Source organism: Miniopterus schreibersii (assembly GCF_964146895.1).
Source record: "Miniopterus schreibersii genome assembly, chromosome: 18".
Lineage (NCBI taxonomy): Eukaryota > Metazoa > Chordata > Mammalia > Chiroptera > Miniopteridae > Miniopterus > Miniopterus schreibersii.
Genome location: NC_138121.1, coordinates 22929172 through 22949450, shown reverse-complemented (window position 1 = coordinate 22949450; position 20279 = coordinate 22929172). Strand labels below are relative to the sequence as shown.

At 40.6% G+C, this 20279-nt stretch overlaps 2 protein-coding genes across 2 annotated transcripts in view; one reads left to right on the top strand and one right to left on the bottom strand.

Moving 5' to 3' along the window:
- Window positions 1–436: 436 nt before the first annotated feature.
- DYNLRB2 (dynein light chain roadblock-type 2) lies at window positions 437–11732 on the bottom strand. The gene is made up of 4 exons (XM_081117609.1): window positions 11013–11732; window positions 8834–8909; window positions 2476–2643; window positions 437–1601 (listed from the first exon to the last, which is right to left on the bottom strand). The coding sequence occupies exons 1-4, from the start codon at window positions 11013–11015 to the stop codon at window positions 1558–1560; spliced, it is 291 nt and encodes a 96-aa protein (XP_080973735.1). The 5' UTR covers window positions 11016–11732; the 3' UTR covers window positions 437–1557.
- The window catches only part of LOC308547363 (uncharacterized protein), a 645955-nt gene continuing 636999 nt past the window's right edge, over window positions 11324–20279 (top strand). Inside the window, exons 1-2 of the mRNA XM_081117608.1 lie at window positions 11324–11389; window positions 18784–18921. The gene's annotated coding sequence lies outside the window, so the exon portion shown is untranslated. The remainder of the gene's footprint in view (window positions 11390–18783; window positions 18922–20279) is intronic.

The window sequence follows — 20279 nt, the reverse complement described above, 5'->3', positions numbered from 1 at the left end:
AGTATATTCCAAATACACCCCTGTGGGCCCCACCCCCAGGAGTACTGGATCTGCAGTGGGGCTCAGACATCTGTTGCATGGATAGGCGTGGGTCCATTGTCTCTCTAAGCCTTGGGTGAGTTCCATCGGTAACCCGTCTCCTCTCCCATCACCACTTGGAGAGTCAACCCCTTTAACCTGAGGGGTTTGCCTCAGCCCTTCCTTTCTGCTCAGATCACTGTCTGCTTGCGTTGGCCATGGTAGCCTCACAGGGTGCAAGCTGGGGCCATGGGTTTGGTTGAACTAGTAAACCTACTGTGCACCATTCCTCACGCTTGGCCTGTGGAGGTATTTTAGGAACTCAGGTGTGGGCTCCTGTGGACCCTGGTGCAGAGTGAGGTGTGCCTTCTGAGTCCTCTAGGAGGAGGGGACAGAGGAACCACAGGAGGTGCAGGCTGTGGCTGTATCTGCAATGTTTTATTTCTTATTTTTTGAATGAATCTCAAGGGAATTATGCTGAGCGAAAAAAGTCAATTCCAAAAGGCTATATACTGTATTATTCCATTTATATAATCTTCTTGATGTGACAGTGTTACAGAAATAGGGCAGATTAGTGGTGGCCAGGGGTCAGGGGCTGGCGGATTGCTAGTGAAGGACACCATGAGGGACCCTGGTGGCGATGGAAATGCTCTGTACCTGGACTGAATCAGTGTCAATTTCCTGCTTGAGATCTTGTCCTGTAATTTTGAAAGATGTTGCCATAGTGGGAAACTGGGTGAAGGGTACACAGGACCTCTATGTTATTTTTTAACAATTTGACGTGAATCCTCAGTCATCTCAAAATGAAAAAGCTTAATTTAAAAGAGAGAGGCTATAAGGCAAATATGGCAAAATATTAATATCTGTTCTATATGGGTTTTGGAAATCTGTTCTATTTTTTGTTTGATTTTCATCATCTTCTGAATGTTTGAATTATTTAGTAAAAACGAAACCCTCTGGAGTCATCTAGTGAGCCTCTGAAGTATGCACCCCTGCCCGAGACCTCAGGCTGGGGCGATGGAAGCACAGTCCCGAGTTCTGCAAGCTTGGCTGTGGTGCTGGCCTGGCTGCGAACAACGCTTCTGATCTTGCCCTGTCCTCACTGAGCCTGGGAAAGCACCCAACACTCCTGGAGGGCTGGGACTTCCCTGGTAGTTCCCGCGGTGCCCCGTGCATCTCCTTGGCATGTTAACAAAACGGCCAAAATCATACTTCCCTACTGACGCTCGGTGACAGTTGACTTCTCGACTAAAAGAGCTCCTGCGAGGAAGGCTGTCTTCTCACTATAATGCTGCACTTTGTGTATTATAAGAAAAGAGACATACATACTAGAATTTATTTATTATATAGCTAAATCACAACTTTACAATACATTCAAAAGGGACTAAATGAGACACGGGCAATAGTTTAAATGTAAAAATAGAAAAGAATCAGTTAAGTCCAAAAAAGATCAGTTAAGTTGGAATGGAATCTTAGGAATTGTTAACACGCAAGGTGTTTGCAACACGGTGTCACAGGAGGGACTTGGCCGTAGCAGGGCTATTCACATGGATTCTGAATGACAATCAGAAGATATTCCTTATCTGTGGAAAGATACGGGCAGAATTAATCCACTCGGAAAATTAAATATAATAAATGAATACTTTAGCTAATCTGCTTTTCTCTTTGAAACATCACTTGGACCTTGTGTAGACCAGGGGCTTTCCACACTGGATGCACATCAGAATCACCTGTTGAGCTTTAAAAAAATACCATTACCTGGGGCCCAGCCCCAGATATTCTGATTCCATTGGTCTGGGGTACAGTCCTGGTATCAATCAATCATTTCTGTAAAGCTCTCCAAGTGGTTCCAATGTACAGCCAGGGTGAGAATGCAGGTGTAGAAAAAGCTTTATTTAGTTTATGGGTAATTCTGATTCTATAGATGTACTACTGGGGAGAAGTTTATTCTGGACTAGGTCTAGGAGCATGAGTCTTGTTTCACACTGACATCTACCAACACTGGAAATGCCTTTCCTTCATGGAAAGAAGTATTTTGGTGGCTGCTCTCTTTGGGTAGGCCAGGACGATGTGAGCTCCTCACGAGGGGGATTTAAGAATCTATAGGCCTTTGATCCACCCCCATTTGGTCCCCTGGACAGGAGGCATTTATCCCACTCTAGAGAAAATCTGTGTGCTACGTTCACCCTGCATGAGACCTACATCTCCTAAATTTTTAAAATACTAATGATAAATGCAAGTGGGCAAAACTCATCTTCTTCAAAGGTCAAATTCATCACTAATGTCACACAACTTTCAAGATGGAATTTTCAGATGCAAACATGTCTTCATTTTATAATTGAAGAACATGACGTGTCATGTTGCATATTAAAACCTATACTCCTTGTTCTCTGAAACAGAGCTTTCATATGGTAAAGTAGAAAGATGCTTTAAATATGAAATAAAATGCCAAATTACCTGGAGCCACCATGATTTCGTGTTTCTTTGATCTGATCCTAAGAAAGGTGAGGTCATTCTGAGGATCAATATCACGGACTGTGCTCCTGGCTTTCATAGTCAGCTGATGGAGAAGACCTGCATATTGAACTGTTGTTGAGTTGTCCAAGGTTGTTCGGATCGGAATGCCTGTTATGAGATTTAATTTGGTGTTAAAATTTTTTTATTTTATTATAAAAGTAATATGCACATTCCAGAAATATGGAAACCAGTTATAATTGTTAGGAGGAAGAAAAAGCGATGGCTGGCATTACTCACTGTAACAATTTTAGTTTATTTTCTTCCAATCTGTTGTTTCTGCACAGATTTAAAAAAAATACTTGGGTCAGCCCTGGCTGGGCAGCCCAGTTGGTTGGAGCGTCCTCCTGTACACCAAGAGGTAGTGGGTTTGATTTCTGGTCAGGCACAGACTCAGGTTTCGGGTTTGATCCTTGGTCAGGGCATGTATGGGAGGCAACCCATCGATGTTTGTCTCTCTCATATCAGTCTCTCTCTCTTTCTCTAAACATATCCTTGGGTGAGATTAAAAAAAAATACTTGGGTCAAACTGTAATTATAAATTTGGTGATTGCTTTTTTCTTCATTTAAATGACAATATACAAGTTGTCCATGACAATGTCATCCATATTATTTTGAACGGCTGTACATTTTACTATTTTATGGATATATTATAATCAATCGCTACTGTTGGATTATTAGGTATCGTGGTTTTTGTTTTTGTAGCTAATGGTGTGATGAACATTTCTGTGCACAAATCTTTTGTAAGTTGTTAAATGATTATTTCAGTACTAAGTGAACATACTACTACTAGACAAAATGCATTCCAAGTGTCCTGATTATGGAGAGTCTGCTTTGAAATGCTTGGTGTTTGATGTGGTGCTGGTTTCCTCCCAAGGCCAGAGTTAGAAGGCGGTATCCCTGCATATGCTGGACAGTGTAGCAAAAGGGACTTTGGGAGTTTCTTTGTAACATACAGTATTTAGCAAAACTTAAAATTTTATATTAGAAAACACAGCGACAAAGACACTGTAGTTTCGCTGGGCATTTCCTGGTTTGCCCTCATTCCTGGTATAAGTATTATTAAATTTGGCTACTTGTGTGCTCTATTGCTCTATGATATGTGTTTAAAATAGAACCTATTAATTTAACTGGAAAAATCTAGCCAGACAAATATGCAAGTATAATTCAATTCAGTTCAAATCAATCTAGTTTAATTCGGGTCACTCAGCGCTCAGTGCTCATTAAGTAACAGGCTCTGTGCTAGGTATTTTTCATATATTGTATCTAATCAGAAGTGGTTTTCGTATTATTTTGAGAACTACCGCATAGCCAGGGAATCCCAGAAATTTGATTTGCAAATTTGCCTTTAATTTAGGGGGACATATGAAGGTGAGTTAGGGATCACTGTTAGACTCCTCAGGTACTCGAACTGAGGCCAATCAATAAGAGGCTAACGTGACTCTTAGTTTTCCCTCAGAGAATGTAATTTCAGAAACTCTTGAACGAGATGAGCACTTCAACAGTGGAACAGCATCACAAACTTGGGATTTTAGCTGTTTTCCATGAAACTTTGAGAGTCTCAATTCTGACTCTGAAACAGATTAACTGCTTTCTTTTTTATGAAAAGTGTTCTCTCTAGAATAGGTCTTAGAGTAAAACAATAGGAGGGCAATATTTACAGGAAAACCTACTCAATGAACAAGGTTCCATCTACACTTGTTAATTTTCGTATTATTATTTGTTGGCCACCTCCCCCCAGAAGTCAGTTTTGTCTTTCACGGCTGATGACACATCCCACAGCATGTGTCTTTAACAGGCAGGAGAGTGGAACGTAGCAAGCACTCAACCTTGTAAGAGCCCTTTTTTGATGAACAGTTTTATTTTGCATCCTGAATAGTGACTACCTACAAAGTCTGCATTGCTCAGTGTCAAAACAAGAAATACAACCAGAATAAATTATTTAAAATGCAGATGACAAGATATGAATCAGATGCTCAGACCTATTTAGCTAGTCTTTTCCTGATCCAAGGCGATAAATAAAGCAGCCGGCCTTTCTGAGTAGTAAGTGCACACTGTGGAAAGTCTTGGACTTTTTCATATCCCCTATAGACACTTGAAAAAAAAATCAGTCAACAAAGATTTATGGAGCTCTTGCTTGGTGCCATGCAAGGTAATTAAAAAATAATTTGTTAAGAAGTAATTTTGGCAGATGGTGTAAAACTCTCCCACTTCCCCTTCTGAGAGGTAACCACTGCTCCGGGTCTCTCTGGTACTCTTCCCGAGGGCCTCTAAGCCTTTTAAAGTAGGTATGTGCTTGTATTCTTTAATCGTATCATTCTCTATTTTGCACCCATTTTTTTCATTTAATGTACTTTGGAAATGGTTCCATTCAGTACCCACAAGGCTAGGTCATTCACGTTAATGACTACGTAATAGGACTGTCGAGTGGATGCTTTGTAATACGCTTAACTAACGCATCCTCCTGACTTGCATCTAGGCTGTTCCCCATCTCTGACTTTTATAAACAAGGCTGCAGAGTATGTCCTTGTGCATGCCATCTCCCATTTGCATATATGCATAGGATAAATTCCTAAAATGGAACTTTGGAACAGAGAGCATGAATTTGATATTGCTGAATTTATGGCACTGTTTTAAAACGACTCTTTATGATCCCAGTACGCTGGTACTCTTCCACTGTATATTTGTTCTTTGGTTGATAGATTGTATTTCAAAAATAAAAGGAGTTGGCTGGATGGCTGATAATATCTAATGAAAGTCAAAGGATAAGTTGTTAGAAATGTCAAGAATATTTAAAATTAAGATCCTACAGAAATCAGGCTTATATCCATAAGAATATATGACAGGTGTGACTGCCTGGGAAATATATACGCACACTCACACACACATATATACATACACACACACAGACACAGTGTCCCAAAAAATGTATACACACTTTAAGAGCTGACAGCCCAATTTAGAAAAAGAAATGTATTTTAATAAACACTGTCTTAATAATTATTCAAAGTGTGCGTATACATTTTGGGGATACCCTATATATACACATTCTAATTCAATGATCAGTGCTGTATCATTGTAAATAATGAATGGTTTTCTAAATGGGAAATCAATGCTAACACAGAGTCTTCTCTAACAAAAACCTATACCATTCAGCCTTGGGCTAAAATGATAAGTCTCCTTTATTGTCACGAAAAGGAAGTCTATGTTTCAATAACGGTGAAACCACAAAACTCTATTTAACTTGGCATATGAAAAGGTCCAAATGTATAAACATGGTAGGCGGCCTGCGTAACCACAAATAACACCTGAAAATATGTTAAAATGATTTGCCTAGACTTAGTGGACTAACACCACTAGCAGAGAACAAGACCACATAAACACCATCTTAGTTAAATATTTTCAGTATCAAATTTCATGGGACTTCTGAAAGCTACAAAGCTGCACTATAATAAATGGCACTTTCATCTAAAATGGAGTAGGCTGTTGAAATGGAGTATTTTATTACATTCTGGTCACATAACTTATACCACATTCTATTAATAAACATCCTTGTCTTATACTCTGGTTATTAATAATCTGACCGTAAAAATAAACCCCTCATTTATATTTTTAGGGAAAAGGCTAATTTGGATTTCAGAAGAGTGCCCTGAATCCTAACACAACCTTATCAAAGTAGAGGTTAATTAGAAGAAGTTAATGGGTCTTAAAAATAATATTTTGTTGCTTTTGTACGAGAAAAATGTTACGAAACCCCAGGAAAATAATATAAAAATCACTTTTAATTCTGCCTCTTGGAGATAATTACCGTAAAACATCTCAACCTTTTCTTCCATATTTATTTTAAGTTTCTACATGTGTGCTTGGCTGTATTTTTGATTAGAAAATGTTGGGTACTGCTATGTTTCCTGATTTTTTTCATCTACTATTATGAATAGTTTCCCATGAGTCTAAATATTCTTCAGCATTTTAAATAGAGAAATAGTTCATCAAGTAAATATTACATAGCTAATTTAAAATTTCCCCTACTGTTGGGATAGATCAGCGATTTTCAACCTTTTTCATCTCATGGCACACAAACCAATTGCAAAAATTCTGCAGCACACCAAAAATACATTTTTTTTGCCGATCTGACAAAAAAAAAAATGGTATAATTTAGATTTATTCACATGAGATGGCTATTGTTCTGTTGGCTGTCTTTTTTTGTTTTTGTTTTTTAATTTGACAATCTAAGAGAAAAGAGGTCAGTGCCCCTGACTAAATAGTCAGGTACTGCATGTTTTAAAAATTCTGTGGCACACTGGTTGAAAATCACTGGAATAAGTTTATTTACTTATTTCTCTGTTTATATATTGCTATTCTGTATGATGCCTCAGTGAGTATCTTTTGTACCTAAATCTTTCTTCATCACTTCTTAGGATAAATTCCTAGGAGTGGAATTACAGATCAAAGGGTATGGATATATCTGTTCAGACATCTGATGCATATTGCCAAGATTATGTACTTGAGACTAAGATCTTCCAAAGTAACACACAGGTGAGCTGACCTGGATGTCACGTATGAATGCACCTATATTGGGCTGAATAGTGTGTGCCCCACCCCCCAATACGCACACAATTCAGGTTTAACCTAAACCTCAGAATGTGACCTTATTTGGAGATAGGGTCTTTGCAGATGTGATGAGTTAAGATGAAGTCACACTGAATTAAGGTGGACCCTTATCCAATGACTGGTGTCTTTTCTTTATAAGAAGAAAAACAGAAACACGGAGAAGATGATGGAGATGGAGATTGGAGGGATGCATCTACAAGCCAAGCATGCCAATGATTGCTGGAAACCACCAGAAACTGGGAGACAGGCAAGGAAGGATCTTGTAGTAGAGCCTCCAAAGACAGCTTGGCCCTGATGACATCTTTATTTCAACTTCTAGCTTCCAGAACTGAGAGAGAATAGCTTTTTTTTAAGCCACTAGGTACGTAGTACTTTGTTACGGCAGCCAAAGGAAAGGAATATAGCACCTCTGTGGAGTGGCAAAGATTAACCCATCTTAGGAGGTGGCAGAGTTTATGTAAATGCTTGGACCTAAAATCAGTTCCACCAGAACCAAGCACTAGGGTTGGATTGCTTCCTGGAAATATTAGACATAGATCTGGACTTAACTATAGGGCTGATCTTAAGTCCACTCTCTTCTGATCACTCTAGCTGGGAGTATTTATTATATTCATTTGATGTTATATTTCATTTAATTTTGTAAAACACATCAGATGTTTTATCTGTACAAATCAGTTAAAAACCCCCACATTCTCAGAACTATTTATTTATAATTATATTAAGTGTTGGGTATTGTGCCAGGCACTTGAAAATTATTATTTCACTTATCACAACCATCAGTAAAGTAGGTTATTTTCCATTTTTAATAATAAGGGATTGAAGTTCAGAGTTTAAACAGACTTTAAATTGTTTAAGATTTAAAGCCATCAATAAATATTGATGGATTTGCTCAAAATAATGATTAGCTGTGAGGTTCTGTTGCCAAGCACTGGGTTGGCAATGTGCCAATCCCATGGTTGCACCATGAATTATATGAAGTAACTACTCTTATTTCAACAAATACTCTGGGATTTGTGGCACCTCTTGCCCTTACAAATGCCTGATTTAGCAATGAAATGAGCAAGAGCCTTTAAGAGGTTGCCACCATAGCTGAACCTGGGGCAGGCAATGTGCCAGATAAATGCTTTGTGGATTAATAGGCACTGTGGAGTGAGAGCAACTTTCTGGTATAAATCTACAGGTTTCATAGGTGGAAATGTACTGGCCTTTCTTATACTATAACCACAAAAACTATACTATAAATTTCAACTAATTCTTAAAGAATTTTATTAAATATGGTAAAGGAACAATTTCATTTAAAATGAAGGCCAAACCTCTGTACCCTCTACCATGTTAAAACAAAAACTGCCAACAATGATATTTTTCCTGTCTTCAATATAGAAGTCTCACTGGTACTCCTGAAATGTTAGAAGAGAGTTACCAAAGCTTTCAAAATTAGACAAGGTATAGTGTTTCTTAGCAATATGTAGACATTTTTAGACATGTCTTATTCACATTTATATCCCTAGTTCTTAGCAGAGTGCTTGGCATGTAATACTCAATAGGTGTTTGGTAAGTAAATGTTATAACTAAAATATACAGAATATGCTTTTGAGTTCAAATTCTAAGATGCTTGTCTTAAGGCATGGCACAACAATCAGGGGCTTGGTTGGCTTCTGCAGGTCAAGAAGGCAGCCGGTGATGTATTTACCTTCTGCATTTACAACCATTGTTCCAATAACCCCTTTATGGCTTTGTATCCTCTTTAGGGTTTCCTCCACTTCTGCCTGGAAGAGATCAAGATGGCAAGTAACCAAAAGGTTGTTTGTGGTGACCCCAATCCTATAGAGAATAATATTTGGAAAGAGCACTACTCTCCTATTTCTTTAACCTAAGGTACTAGATACTATAATCTCAGACTTTTGGAAGAGAGCTTGGAAACTCTCCAGTCCCATATACAAGCCTACCTAGGACCCCTGGCTGACAACCCTGACACGTCTCTTGGCTTGAACTCCTCTACAGTCAGAAAGCTTACTGCCTCACAAGAGCTCATTCCATTTTTTTCTACTTACTGGAAAAGTATTCTTTACATTGGACAGAAATCTGCTCCAGATCATCTTTCACTCATTGATCTTTCCATATTTATATGAAAAATTCCCTTTTTACATTGTAGTACTTTAACATTTATAGAGTTATATCATGCCACCCTCTGTCTAAAAGTGTCCCTTAATGATAAATCTTATTTTTCAGTCCTAGATGTTACCTATTTGGGAGTTCAGATGATTAAATTGAGGATATTCTGTAAAAACATATTCCAGGATTCCAGGAATCGCTTGGTAACTATGGCCTGTTTCTCAGTGCAAGCTGAATGTTCAACCATGAATGATTATGTTAGAACCCCATCCCTGGGTATTAACCTCAGCCTTCTGATTGAATTTTATGCATAAACTACACTGTAGCGGTTTTTTTCCCTTCTACAAATGCTAACAGCAAGAATCATCTTTTCCAAACCTGCATATTGTTCATAACTGAGTAACTACTGGATATTCTGAATTCAGACATTATTCTGCAGAGTCTCTTGAGGGTTTGCGATATTTTTCCCCCTCCCAACACTGTACAAGTGAACATTATGTTATTTAGGCAAGACAGTTTTCTTTTGCACCTGATGTGAGTGGGAAAAGTTATTTCCTCTTTTGTTACCACTATAGAGGTGTTTTCTAAATTTCAGGCATTTATGTGCTAGAGTCACAATTTGTGACATTATGAATGACATTATGAATACCATCTATATGATTTACCTAGCACGTCCTTTAAATGACCTCACTGCTAAAAGCTTAAGTGAATGCATTTTCAAAGGAAATTATACATCACTACCAGAAATGGAAACCTGGTGTTATTAGTCATAAACAGAAATAACCAAGGAAAACAAGGGGTGAATCATATTATTATATTCTACCCTAATAAAACCCCCCAAGCCTGAAGTCTATTCTTGAGTGAAAATTTGACAATGTGAAATGACAGCATTATAACGGCCTCCCATAACAACGAATGTTTGCATTTCATTTTGGGAAATACTGCACTTAAAGCATAATAGCTGTACAGGGGATCAGGAATTTATTACCTCATTGCCATCTCTAAGACAATGTCCACAGCCCCTTACCATCGCTGCCTCGTTCACCCCTTTCTCTTTCACTTCTCTCCCCAACGCCTCTCTCTGCTTTCCCTAAACTTTCCTTCCCTTTTCCCAGTTCTCGTCTTTCTTGCTTTCCGAGCCCTCCTGCTACAATCTCTGGATCCCCACCCCCTTCCCATTCCTCTTAAAACTCTTTGCTTTCACCTTGCTCCTCTTCAAACTTCCCCATCTCCACTTTCCTTTCCCTTTCCCTCCCTCCCTCCCTATTTATTCTCTCCCCTCCCTTTCCTCTTCCCTCCGTTCTCTTCGTTTATTTTCTTCCCTCTCAATCTCTCTTCCTTCTCCCCTCTCTCCACTGCTTTGCGCCCCCTGCCCCCCTCTTCCTTTCCTTTCGGGGTGATTTTTCCTCTCCGTCCCCTTCCTCCCCTTTTCACACTTTCCTCGTGGTCGAGATCTCTCACCCCCCACAGGGACTTTCATCCCCTCAGGGTCTCTCTTCTCTTTCTCGATATCGCCCCTCCCCAAGGACCACCTCCAAAAATCACTCCCTTAGGTGCCTAGGCCCCAAGACAGCGCTCCCCATGTGGACTTCTTCCTCCCCGCCCCCATGGCCGCCCTCTCGGCCCTCTAGGGGTCTCCTAGTCTCCCTCCCAAGAAGCTTCCGGAGACCCCCGCCTGCTGGACCTCGGGACAGCGAAGGCCCACGCGGGTCCGCGCCCTTGCAGCTGCGGCTCGCGGACGGAGACCCCAGATTTACCATCGCGCCGGCGGCGAAAACTCCGGGCTCAGTCCGGCTCTACGGCTGCCTGGGTTGTCAACAACGCTTCCAGCCGTTGCTAGGAGACGGAGGAGGAAGTGCGCCCCCGGAAGCCGGGGAGCCCGCGCCTGCGCAAAGGGCCGGGCGGCCGCCGCAGGGGGCCTTTCCGCCCAGCCGGGCCTGGCTCCTCCCGGCTGCCGTAGGCGGGGTTTGGCGCTCGCGGCTCTGGGCGCTCACCTGGTTTCCCCGCGCACCCGCGGGGCGTTGAGGGCCGGGGAGCCCCGCAGCGGAGCAAAGCCGAACGGAGCGGGGGCTTAGGCCGGCTGCTGCGGGTCATTCGTGCGTGCGTGCCTTCATTCCCTCCCTCGTTCTTTGAGGTACGCATTAATTAACAGCCACTTCCTCACTCAAGACCGCCGCCACGTGCCAGCTCTCCTCGGGCCCGGGAGCCTTCCCGCTCGGCAGACGGACGGAACGCGGCCAAAGCAGCAGCGCCCTCCCGGCGTGACACCTGCTCCGCAGCGTGCGCAGCGCAGGGGCGCCTCGGACGCTCGGGGTGGGGCCCTGTAGACCTGGCAGCGGCCTCAGCCGCGTCCGGAGGCTCGGGCCGCTTCCTTGCGCGGCGCTGACAACGCTGGTTCCCTCGCCCGACACGGTTACTTGGGGGTGCGCGCGCGCGCTTGGTGTTTGTTTTTTAAAATTAAAGAAGCAGTATATCTCAGCATCGAATGGCACAGTCATATATATGTGTGTTTTCTCCCCACCCCCGAAGCAGCAGGGGGAGCGCCACCTTTCCTCTTACACGTTCTCAGCTCCTTGAAGCCCCGGCTTTCACTCGGTTGAAAAGTTGCCGTTTACCAGTATTTTGGTTTAATCCGTTAGGGTCTTTCTTCTGTGGTCATTATTTGTCCAACAGTTCAGAGTCGCTGAAAAAAGTGCCGGTGTTGTTGGTGGCGGAAGTTCCACCAATGGCCCAGCGTTCGTCTGGGCGCTGGCGGAGCAGGTGCAGGAGCCGCGCTCGGGGTCAGCAGGGCTCAGGGTCAGCAGGGCTCGGGGTCAGCAGGGCTCGGGGTCAGCAGGGCTCAGGCTCAGCAGGGCTCGGGGTCAGCAGGGCTCGGGGTCAGCAGGGCTCAGGCTCAGCAGGGCTCAGGGTCAGCAGGGCTCGGGGTCAGCAGGGCTCGGGGTCAGCAGGGCTCAGGGTCAGCAGGGCTCAGGGTCAGCAGGGGCGGTCGGAAGCCGCTTGGCCTTTCGAAGGGCACTGATAACATCTTTGCAGCCTGGGAGGCCGGGACCAACTACTGTGTGAAGTGCAGCAGGACGATTTTGTGTCTGGAGGCCTAAAGGCCTGGGGTTTGAAGGGGGCAGACATGAGTGATAGATGCAGGCGGTAGTTTGGGAAGGCATCCCCATAGGGGCCGTGGGGTGGCGACTGTCTGTCTATAATACTGATTCAGGTTGGGCCCCCATTTCCTGGAAGCGATCTCACGCCAAACGAGGCATCCCTATTGCGAGGCATGTCAGCTGGAGTCCGAATGGGCCCTTGTCAGGGAGGCTCTGAAGTTATTTTGAGCTTTTTGGTAATGTTGGATTAGATGATCCATTTGTACTCGGAGTCTTTCGTTTTATGACCTTAAGTTATGTACAGAAACACTCTGAGAAGCTCTAGTTCTGTTTCATTTTTTTTTTCCCCCCCTCCACAGGGGAGGAGATTTTGGTCACTTGTCATCTTCTTTTCCCTCCAAGAAACTCATGCTTCTCAAAATTCCAGGTCACAATAGCTAACTCGTCTCGTTTGTCATTCCTTACCTAGAAGTCCAACCAAGATGACTTGGACTGGACAGCTAGGATTGTGGGGGAGGAGTCTGGTGTGTGTGTGTGTGTGTGTGTGTACACAGATCTAGCTCTGGACTGATTGTCTGTATCTACCATTTTAAGTACTAGAAGTGTAGATATTTACAGTGATACTGGCTGTTGACTGTTTTGGGGGCTCTCTAGGTGTTTCTGTTCAAGGAGATCCCTACTTGATTGTGTAGCCATTTGTTTTGCTTATCAAAATCAGTGGCAGTGCACCATTTCTGTTATGTCAATCAGCTTTTTAATGAAGGAACCTGACTTCATATGCATAGAGTGTGAATCCCCACATTTCTGGAGTCAGGGTGTCAGGCTCGTTCGATAGCTGACAGCTGTGATTAGAGCGAAGAAAGATTCTGGAATGAAAGGCACTGACAGGAGTACCCAACTGCTGAAAAAGTAATAAGAAGTAGCCAAACTGACTTCTAACCAACAGTCAAGTTTGACTCACTGTGCACAGGAAATCAATGAGGAGAATATGAGCCATTTTCTCCTTATCGATTTTCACTTCTAATTATTCGTTGGAGGTAGCTTGGTTTAATTTTTATGCCTTTTTGGGACTATAATGAATATCCAGAGCTGTGCTATATAAAGTATCCTGGCAGTGTCTGACATGTTCCTTACCCCATTCTTTTTTTTTTTTTTTTTTTAAACATTCATCACACTTTTATTTATCTGTTTATCTCTCTAATTTTCTCTGGTAGGTGACCCAGTTCATAAAGAGAGGCTATGATCAACTTATTCAATTTCTTACCTCCAAAAACTAGCACAGTGTATTACCATTAGTAAACTCTCAATATGTAGCTGTTAAATAAAAAATAAAAAAATGAAATGGAATCCTTAACCTACATACTTGCTTTTAAGTTTGAGAAAAAAATATTTCCTTAACAAGTATTCTCATAAAAAAATTTACCCTTATAGGAGAAAAACCTGCCCATCAGGTTCAAGGGCAGACAGCACACCTTGGTTTGAATATTGGAACCTCTGCTTATTAATTAAAAAAAATGCCCCATTTTTAACGCATGTGAATTATCCTGTTCCCTTCTCTTTTTCCCACCCCTTATTTGGACCCACAGTAAGTGCTAAATAACTTTGAATTTAAATGAAAGAATTAATGAGTATTACTTTTTAAAAGTACTCTGAAGTCACCCCAAATTTTGTGGTACATGCAGAGACAAAGTCCACAATTCTTCACATAATTTTGTCAAAATAAGTTGATTTACTTCTCAGGTCTCTCTCTTTGATAATTTGCTACTGCCCAAAGAAATTCAGGTAACTTGGTAATCTTGAGTTTTCTCCTGGGATTTTCTATACCACCCCATATATCTTTGGCATTCCTTTCTAGTTGGCAAATGCTATAAACAGAGCCATGGAATATATTTTGTGCCCATTTTCTTGTAAGGTAAGGCATTGTTTGTCAACTTAAACAGAACATCTCTTAGTACTGTACTGGTTTCATTCCAGAAAGTACTAGATTCTTTGAAAATATCCAGCTGAAGACTCTGGTAAACCCAGCATTGTTGACAGGCACAGAAGTTTTAAAAATCCCCAACAAAAGCTTGTTCTCTAGCCAAAAGACCAGGAAAGGAACAGCTAACAAGACAGAAACTTAGAAAATAACCACTCTTTTCCAGCCAAAAGCCACAGAGGCCAAGTGGAGAGTATAGACTTAGATTCTCAACATCCTACTACTCCTTTCCCCCCACCAGGGTATTGTAAAAGAAGACTGAGTAGGGAGTCAGTACTTTCATCCCACTGGGTGTTAATAGTCACCTTCCCCACTCCCTGCAATGGTTTTAGTGAAGTCCAGGTGGGGAGCCTGCATTGCCACCTCCACTCTAGCATATGAATAGTTACATTAAATATAAACAACCCAAATACACCAATAAAAAGACAAAGATCATCATAGTGGATGAAAAACATGACCTAACTACATCTGTCTACAAGTAACTGACTCCAAATACAACATTATACGAATGTAGAAAATAAAAGGATGGAAAAAGATATATCATGTAAACAATCCGAAGAGAGAAAGAGTGGTTATATTAATATCAGATAAATAGACTTCAGATAAAAGGAAATTGCTAAATACAGAGAACATCATATAATGGTAAAATGGTCACTCCACCAAGAAGACATAGCAAATCTAAAAATGTCTGCATCAAACAACAAAGCTGCAAATTATATAAAGCAAAAAATGATGGAATTGAAAGAAGTAAAAACATTCTCAGTGACAGTTAAAAAGTCAATGCCCCTTTCTGACCAATTGATAGAAGAATCATACAGAAAATCATCAGGGATAGAAAACTCAACATCATCAACTAACAGAATCTAGTTGACATAGAACACTCCGTCCAACATCAGCAGAATCCATATTTGTTTCAAGTGCCCATAGAGCATATACCAAGATAGACCACATCCTGGGCCATTAGACAAACCTCAATAAATTTAAAAGACTTGAAATCATACAGAGTATGTTCTCCAGTTATAGTGGAGTCAGGCTAGAAATCAGTAACAGAAAGATAACAGGAAAATCTCCAAACACTTGGAAAATTAACAACACTTTTCTAAATAATCCACGAGTCACAGAGGAGATCTTAAGGGAGATAAAAAGAATTACATTGAATGGAAGGAAAATAAAAATACAGCATATCAAAACTGTGGGATACAACTAAAACAGTGATGAGAGAGAAATTCATAACACTAAATGCTTACCTTAGAAAAGATGAAACATCTTAATGTGAGCTCTCACATCAAGAACTTAGAATAAGAAGAGCAAAATAAACCCAAAGTAATTTAATGAACTAATATAATTTAACAAAGATAAGAGCAGAGATAAAAAATTGAAACAAAAACAATAGAGAGTTTGTTCTTTGAAAAGATCATTAGAATTGACAAACCTCTAGCAAGATGGGCAATGACAACAATGGGAGAAAACAAATTAGCAGTATCATGAATGAAATATGGAATGCCATACATACTCTGCTGATATAAAAAAGAGGCAACACTATGAACAACTCCACATACATACCGTTGACAACTTAGATGAAATGGACCAATTCCTTCAAACCACTCACCACAAAAATTCATCCAATATAAAATAGATAATTTGAATAACCCTATATTATTAATGACATTGAATTCATAGTTTGAAAAATTCCCCCAGAGAAATCTCCATTGGAGGTTTACTAGGCAATTCTATGAAATGTTTGAAGTATAAGAGAATAGAGGGGAGAAAGCTTCCCAGTTCATTTTATGAATTTAGCATTATCCTGACTCCAAAACCAGACAAAGAGTATTTCCCCCTCCCCTCAACACACACATACAAAAAGGAAAGATGAAAACTATGGGTTAATATCCTCCATGAGTACATGCAGACTCCTCAGTGAAATAGTTGATAATATAATTACCAATATATAAAAAGAATTATACACTATTGCCAACTGGAGTTCATCCCAGGGATGCAAGGCTGGTTCACCATTCAAAAATCAGGCAGTGTAATTCTCTGTATTAACAGGCCAAAGAAGAAAAATAATCATATGACAGAAAAATAATTTGACAGTACTTAATATTCATGATTTAAAATAACACTCAGCAAACTAGGAACAAAGGAAATATCTGTAACTTTATAAAGAGCATCTACAAAAAAAGCTATAGATAACATTCTTAGTGTTGAAAGATTAAATGCATTCCTTCTAAAATCGGAAACAAGGAAAGAATGTCCTTTCTCACTATACTTGTTTAACACAGTGCTAGAAATTTTATCCAGTGCAATAAGGCAAGAAAAGGAAATAAAAGACAAACAGATGGAAGTGAAGAAATAAAAACTGCTCCTATTTGGAGATGACACAATTGAATATGTAGAAAATGCCAAATAATCTACAGAAACAACTCCTAGAAATGAAATGCTCAGGTATAAATCTAACAAGACATGCATAGGACTTATATGCTGAAAACGACAAACTACTGATTAAAGAAAATGAAGAACATAAAAATAAATGGGGTCATGTCACTTCTCTCCAAATTGATATGCAGGCTTAACAAAATCCCAGCAAGATTTTTATTATAGAGAAGGTTATTCTAATATTTATATTGAAAAGCAAAAGAAATATAATAGCTGAGAATTAAGTTGGAGAAATCACAGTGCCCAATTTCAAGACCCATTATAGATTAACACTTTGTGGTATTAGTGGAGGGTAAACAGATAGATCAATCCAACAGAATTCATCGCACATAAATATACCTAATGATTTTTGACAAAGGTGCAAAAGCATTCAGTGGAGGAAGTATAGCTTTTTCAATAAATGGTGTTAGAGAAATTCAACATCCGTAAACAAAACAAACAAAACCAAAAAAAATCCTTGACTTAAGGCTCACACCTTATATACAGATTAATTAAAAATGGATCACAGACATAAATGTAAAATGTAAAACTATAAAATTTTAAGAAAAACATATAAGAGAAAACCTCTATACTCTAGGGTTAAACAAAGAGCTCTTAGACTTAGCACCAAAGCACAACACAGAAAAGGAAAAATTAATAAATTAGACTTCATCTAAGTTAAAAACTTTGCCCTGTGAAGACCACGTTAAGAGAATTTCTGAAAGGCAAACTATAGACTGGGAGCAAACATTTGCACACCATGTATCTGATAAAGGACATTTAGATACATTATTTAAATATCATCTAAATAATAAAATAATTAAAGAAGTCTCAAAACTCAACAGTGAAAAGACAAATGATGCAGTTAGAAAATGGGCAAAAGACTTTCCACTGAAGAGAATATACAGATGGCTGTACACACCTATCAGAATGGGTTAAAAAAAAACAAAAAAACAGTGACACCACCAAATGCTGGTGAGGATGTGGAGAAACTGGGTCACCCATACATTGCAGTTCCATTTTGGGTGGTTTTCTTTGTATTTATCCTGCCAGGGATTTGTTGTACTTCTTGAAATTGAGGTTTGGTATCTTTTGTCAGTCTTGTAACATTCTCATCCTATGTTTTGCCAGTTTCCAGTAATTTAAAAAACATTTTTTTATGTACGAATAAAGAGTTTATGTAAAGGAATTGGCTGAAAAATATTTACTTGTACTCTGAATGTAGATTCCCATCTACACAATTATATGTATGAAAATAAGCAAAACAGTACAGCTGTATATGTTGTTTCCCCTTTATTGCACCTTAATGATTTCTACCTAGTTCTTAGTCTCAGGATCTGCCGGTTGTCACTTAATACATGTTAGGATAATTTTGCTGTAAGTTCAATTTCTTAATTAAACCTCTGTCAGGATGTAAGCAGTGAAACATTATCTCCAGACCTTTAAAAACTAAAGACAATGGCTACTGGGTGAGGGACAGTTTGTGGCCTTTCTGTTAACAATTAATAACCTCTAATTTTTTGTTAGCTGGGCATAGTTTGAAAGCGCTTTGATGTGCCCTCTGTCATTTGCCTTCACAATGGCCCCTGGTGAAGGCAAGTGACTCTTAGCAGGCTTAGTTCCATTTTGCTGATGTAGTCTTTGAGGCAAAGAGGTCAAATGACAGAATAAGGACCCTGAGTGGTAAATCCCATTTTATGCCAGTCTGTAACTTTCCAGGATGGCTCTGACTCTGTATTCGAGTTCCTATTATATTCTCATCAAGTCACATAAACAGCCCTATGTTCTTCTAGTTCCAAGATATTATAGTCCTTCCACGGACAAAATAACTAGCCCAGCCAGAAACAAAGCTGAATTCCCTTGTCTTCCTCCTGTGCTATTATGCCAACATACAAGAGAGAACAGGACTTTGTTACCTGCTTGGAAAGAGGGAGGGGTCTCACCTCCCTGCCAGCTGATTGCTGCTTCGTAATAGCACACCAGACATCCCAGAAATACCCCTTCTGTAAATATTTTGGTTGACCACTTCTCTTGCAGCTGACTCAGGAATTGAGATGAGTTGTCTGGATCCTAGAATGAGTCTGGAGATGGTGAAGATATTGACTAGCAAGGAGCAGCTTTCTTTGTGGAATCTCAGGCCTTTCTTCTGACCCGTTTAGGGATTACGAGAACAAGGTAAGTGGGGAGGAAAAATGGGAGCATTGAGGCACATGTTTGGAAGGCAAAAAAATGGAGACTATATATGGAACTTAAGAGTCCTTCCCAAGGTAAGTCGTACTTACAGAGAGCAATCATTCCTTCAGTAATACTGATAGAATACTTGAGCCAGAACCGTGGGGATGCAGGGACTGTAAATAAGCTAGAAACATCCCCTGCTTTCATGGCACCTACAGCCTAGTGGGGGATATGGTTAAACTAGGAATTAACAAAACTGCACATCAGGTTTTATGGGAGGAGTATAGGTTGCAATTGGGGCACATAGGAGGTCACCTTGACCAAGTGTCAGGGAGTCCTGGAACAGTTTCTGGTGTTAGTGACATCTAAGCTGAGTCATAAAGGAGAATCTGACCCTCGTTAGGTGAATAAGTACGGAGGGAGAATAGAGGGAAAGCATGTACAAAAAAATGAAGGCATTCAAAGAACTAAAATTGCAGTTTGCTATGACGTTAGCTATGGCTTTAGCATGCAGAGTGGGGAAAAGATCTCTCCAGGCAAAACCTAGTATTCCTTTAGTAAACTGGGCCCAGGTGCATTACCCAAAAATTAGAGAATTGACATGAATGAGCTACTGTTCTCTTCCCCCCTTTAATAGTGTGCTCAGGTAAGAACCATGACTTCAAAGTGCAGGTTAACTCAGATTTCTGTATTGAATGCCTTGCCAGGCAAAATGCCAGTTGGTCCCATCTCACTGAGGCAGACAGCGCCCTCCAGTGGAAATGAAGACGAGCGCTCCTCGTGGACCTCGCTCGCCCCAACCGTATTGAACGCATTGTTGCCATTCCCCTGTGAGGTGGTAGTCAGATGAGAGTCAGCCGAGTCCGCTGAAATTCTGAGACCAAATAACACAAGGAGTGCTAGTTCTTATGAAGAGCTGACTTATTATCTAAATTGTAATCCTTTTACTATGCTCCAAAGCAGTTTCCTGGTTGAGAAAAAATAATGGAGGAGAGAACGGGAGCTATAAAAAATGGGAAATGTTTTGTTATTGCTCTTTCAGCCCCACCCCCAGAACACTGATTCAGCTTTGGCCAGTGGAAAGGAATTCGTAAGTGGATGTGGTGTAGACATTTTTAACAAGAGAAAATTAATTTCTTCTGAACTCTAAAACATTGGACAGTAGCTCAGGAATATGACTTTGTCCAGTCAGCTTAGGCGCTCATGTGCTTAGGATCAAGACAGAACAGGGGTGTGTGTGTCAGGGTTGGGGTGACAGCCATAGCTCAGGTCATCATGTCCCAGGGCCTGGGATGCTCCAGCGCACACACCAGTACCATCTGCCCTCCCAGGAGGAAAATTGGGATCCTCTGACCAAT

What these genes read in the sequence shown, in the direction of transcription:
- DYNLRB2 (XM_081117609.1), bottom strand. An exon ending in AATGGTTGTAAATGCAGAAG is followed by an intron (nt 2,644 to 8,833) that starts GTAAATACATCA and finishes ATCTCATAACAG; the next exon opens with GCATTCCGATCCGAACAACC. An exon ending in CGAAATCATGGTGGCTCCAG is followed by an intron (nt 1,602 to 2,475) that starts GTAATTTGGCAT and finishes ATCTTTCCACAG; the next exon opens with ATAAGGAATATCTTCTGATT.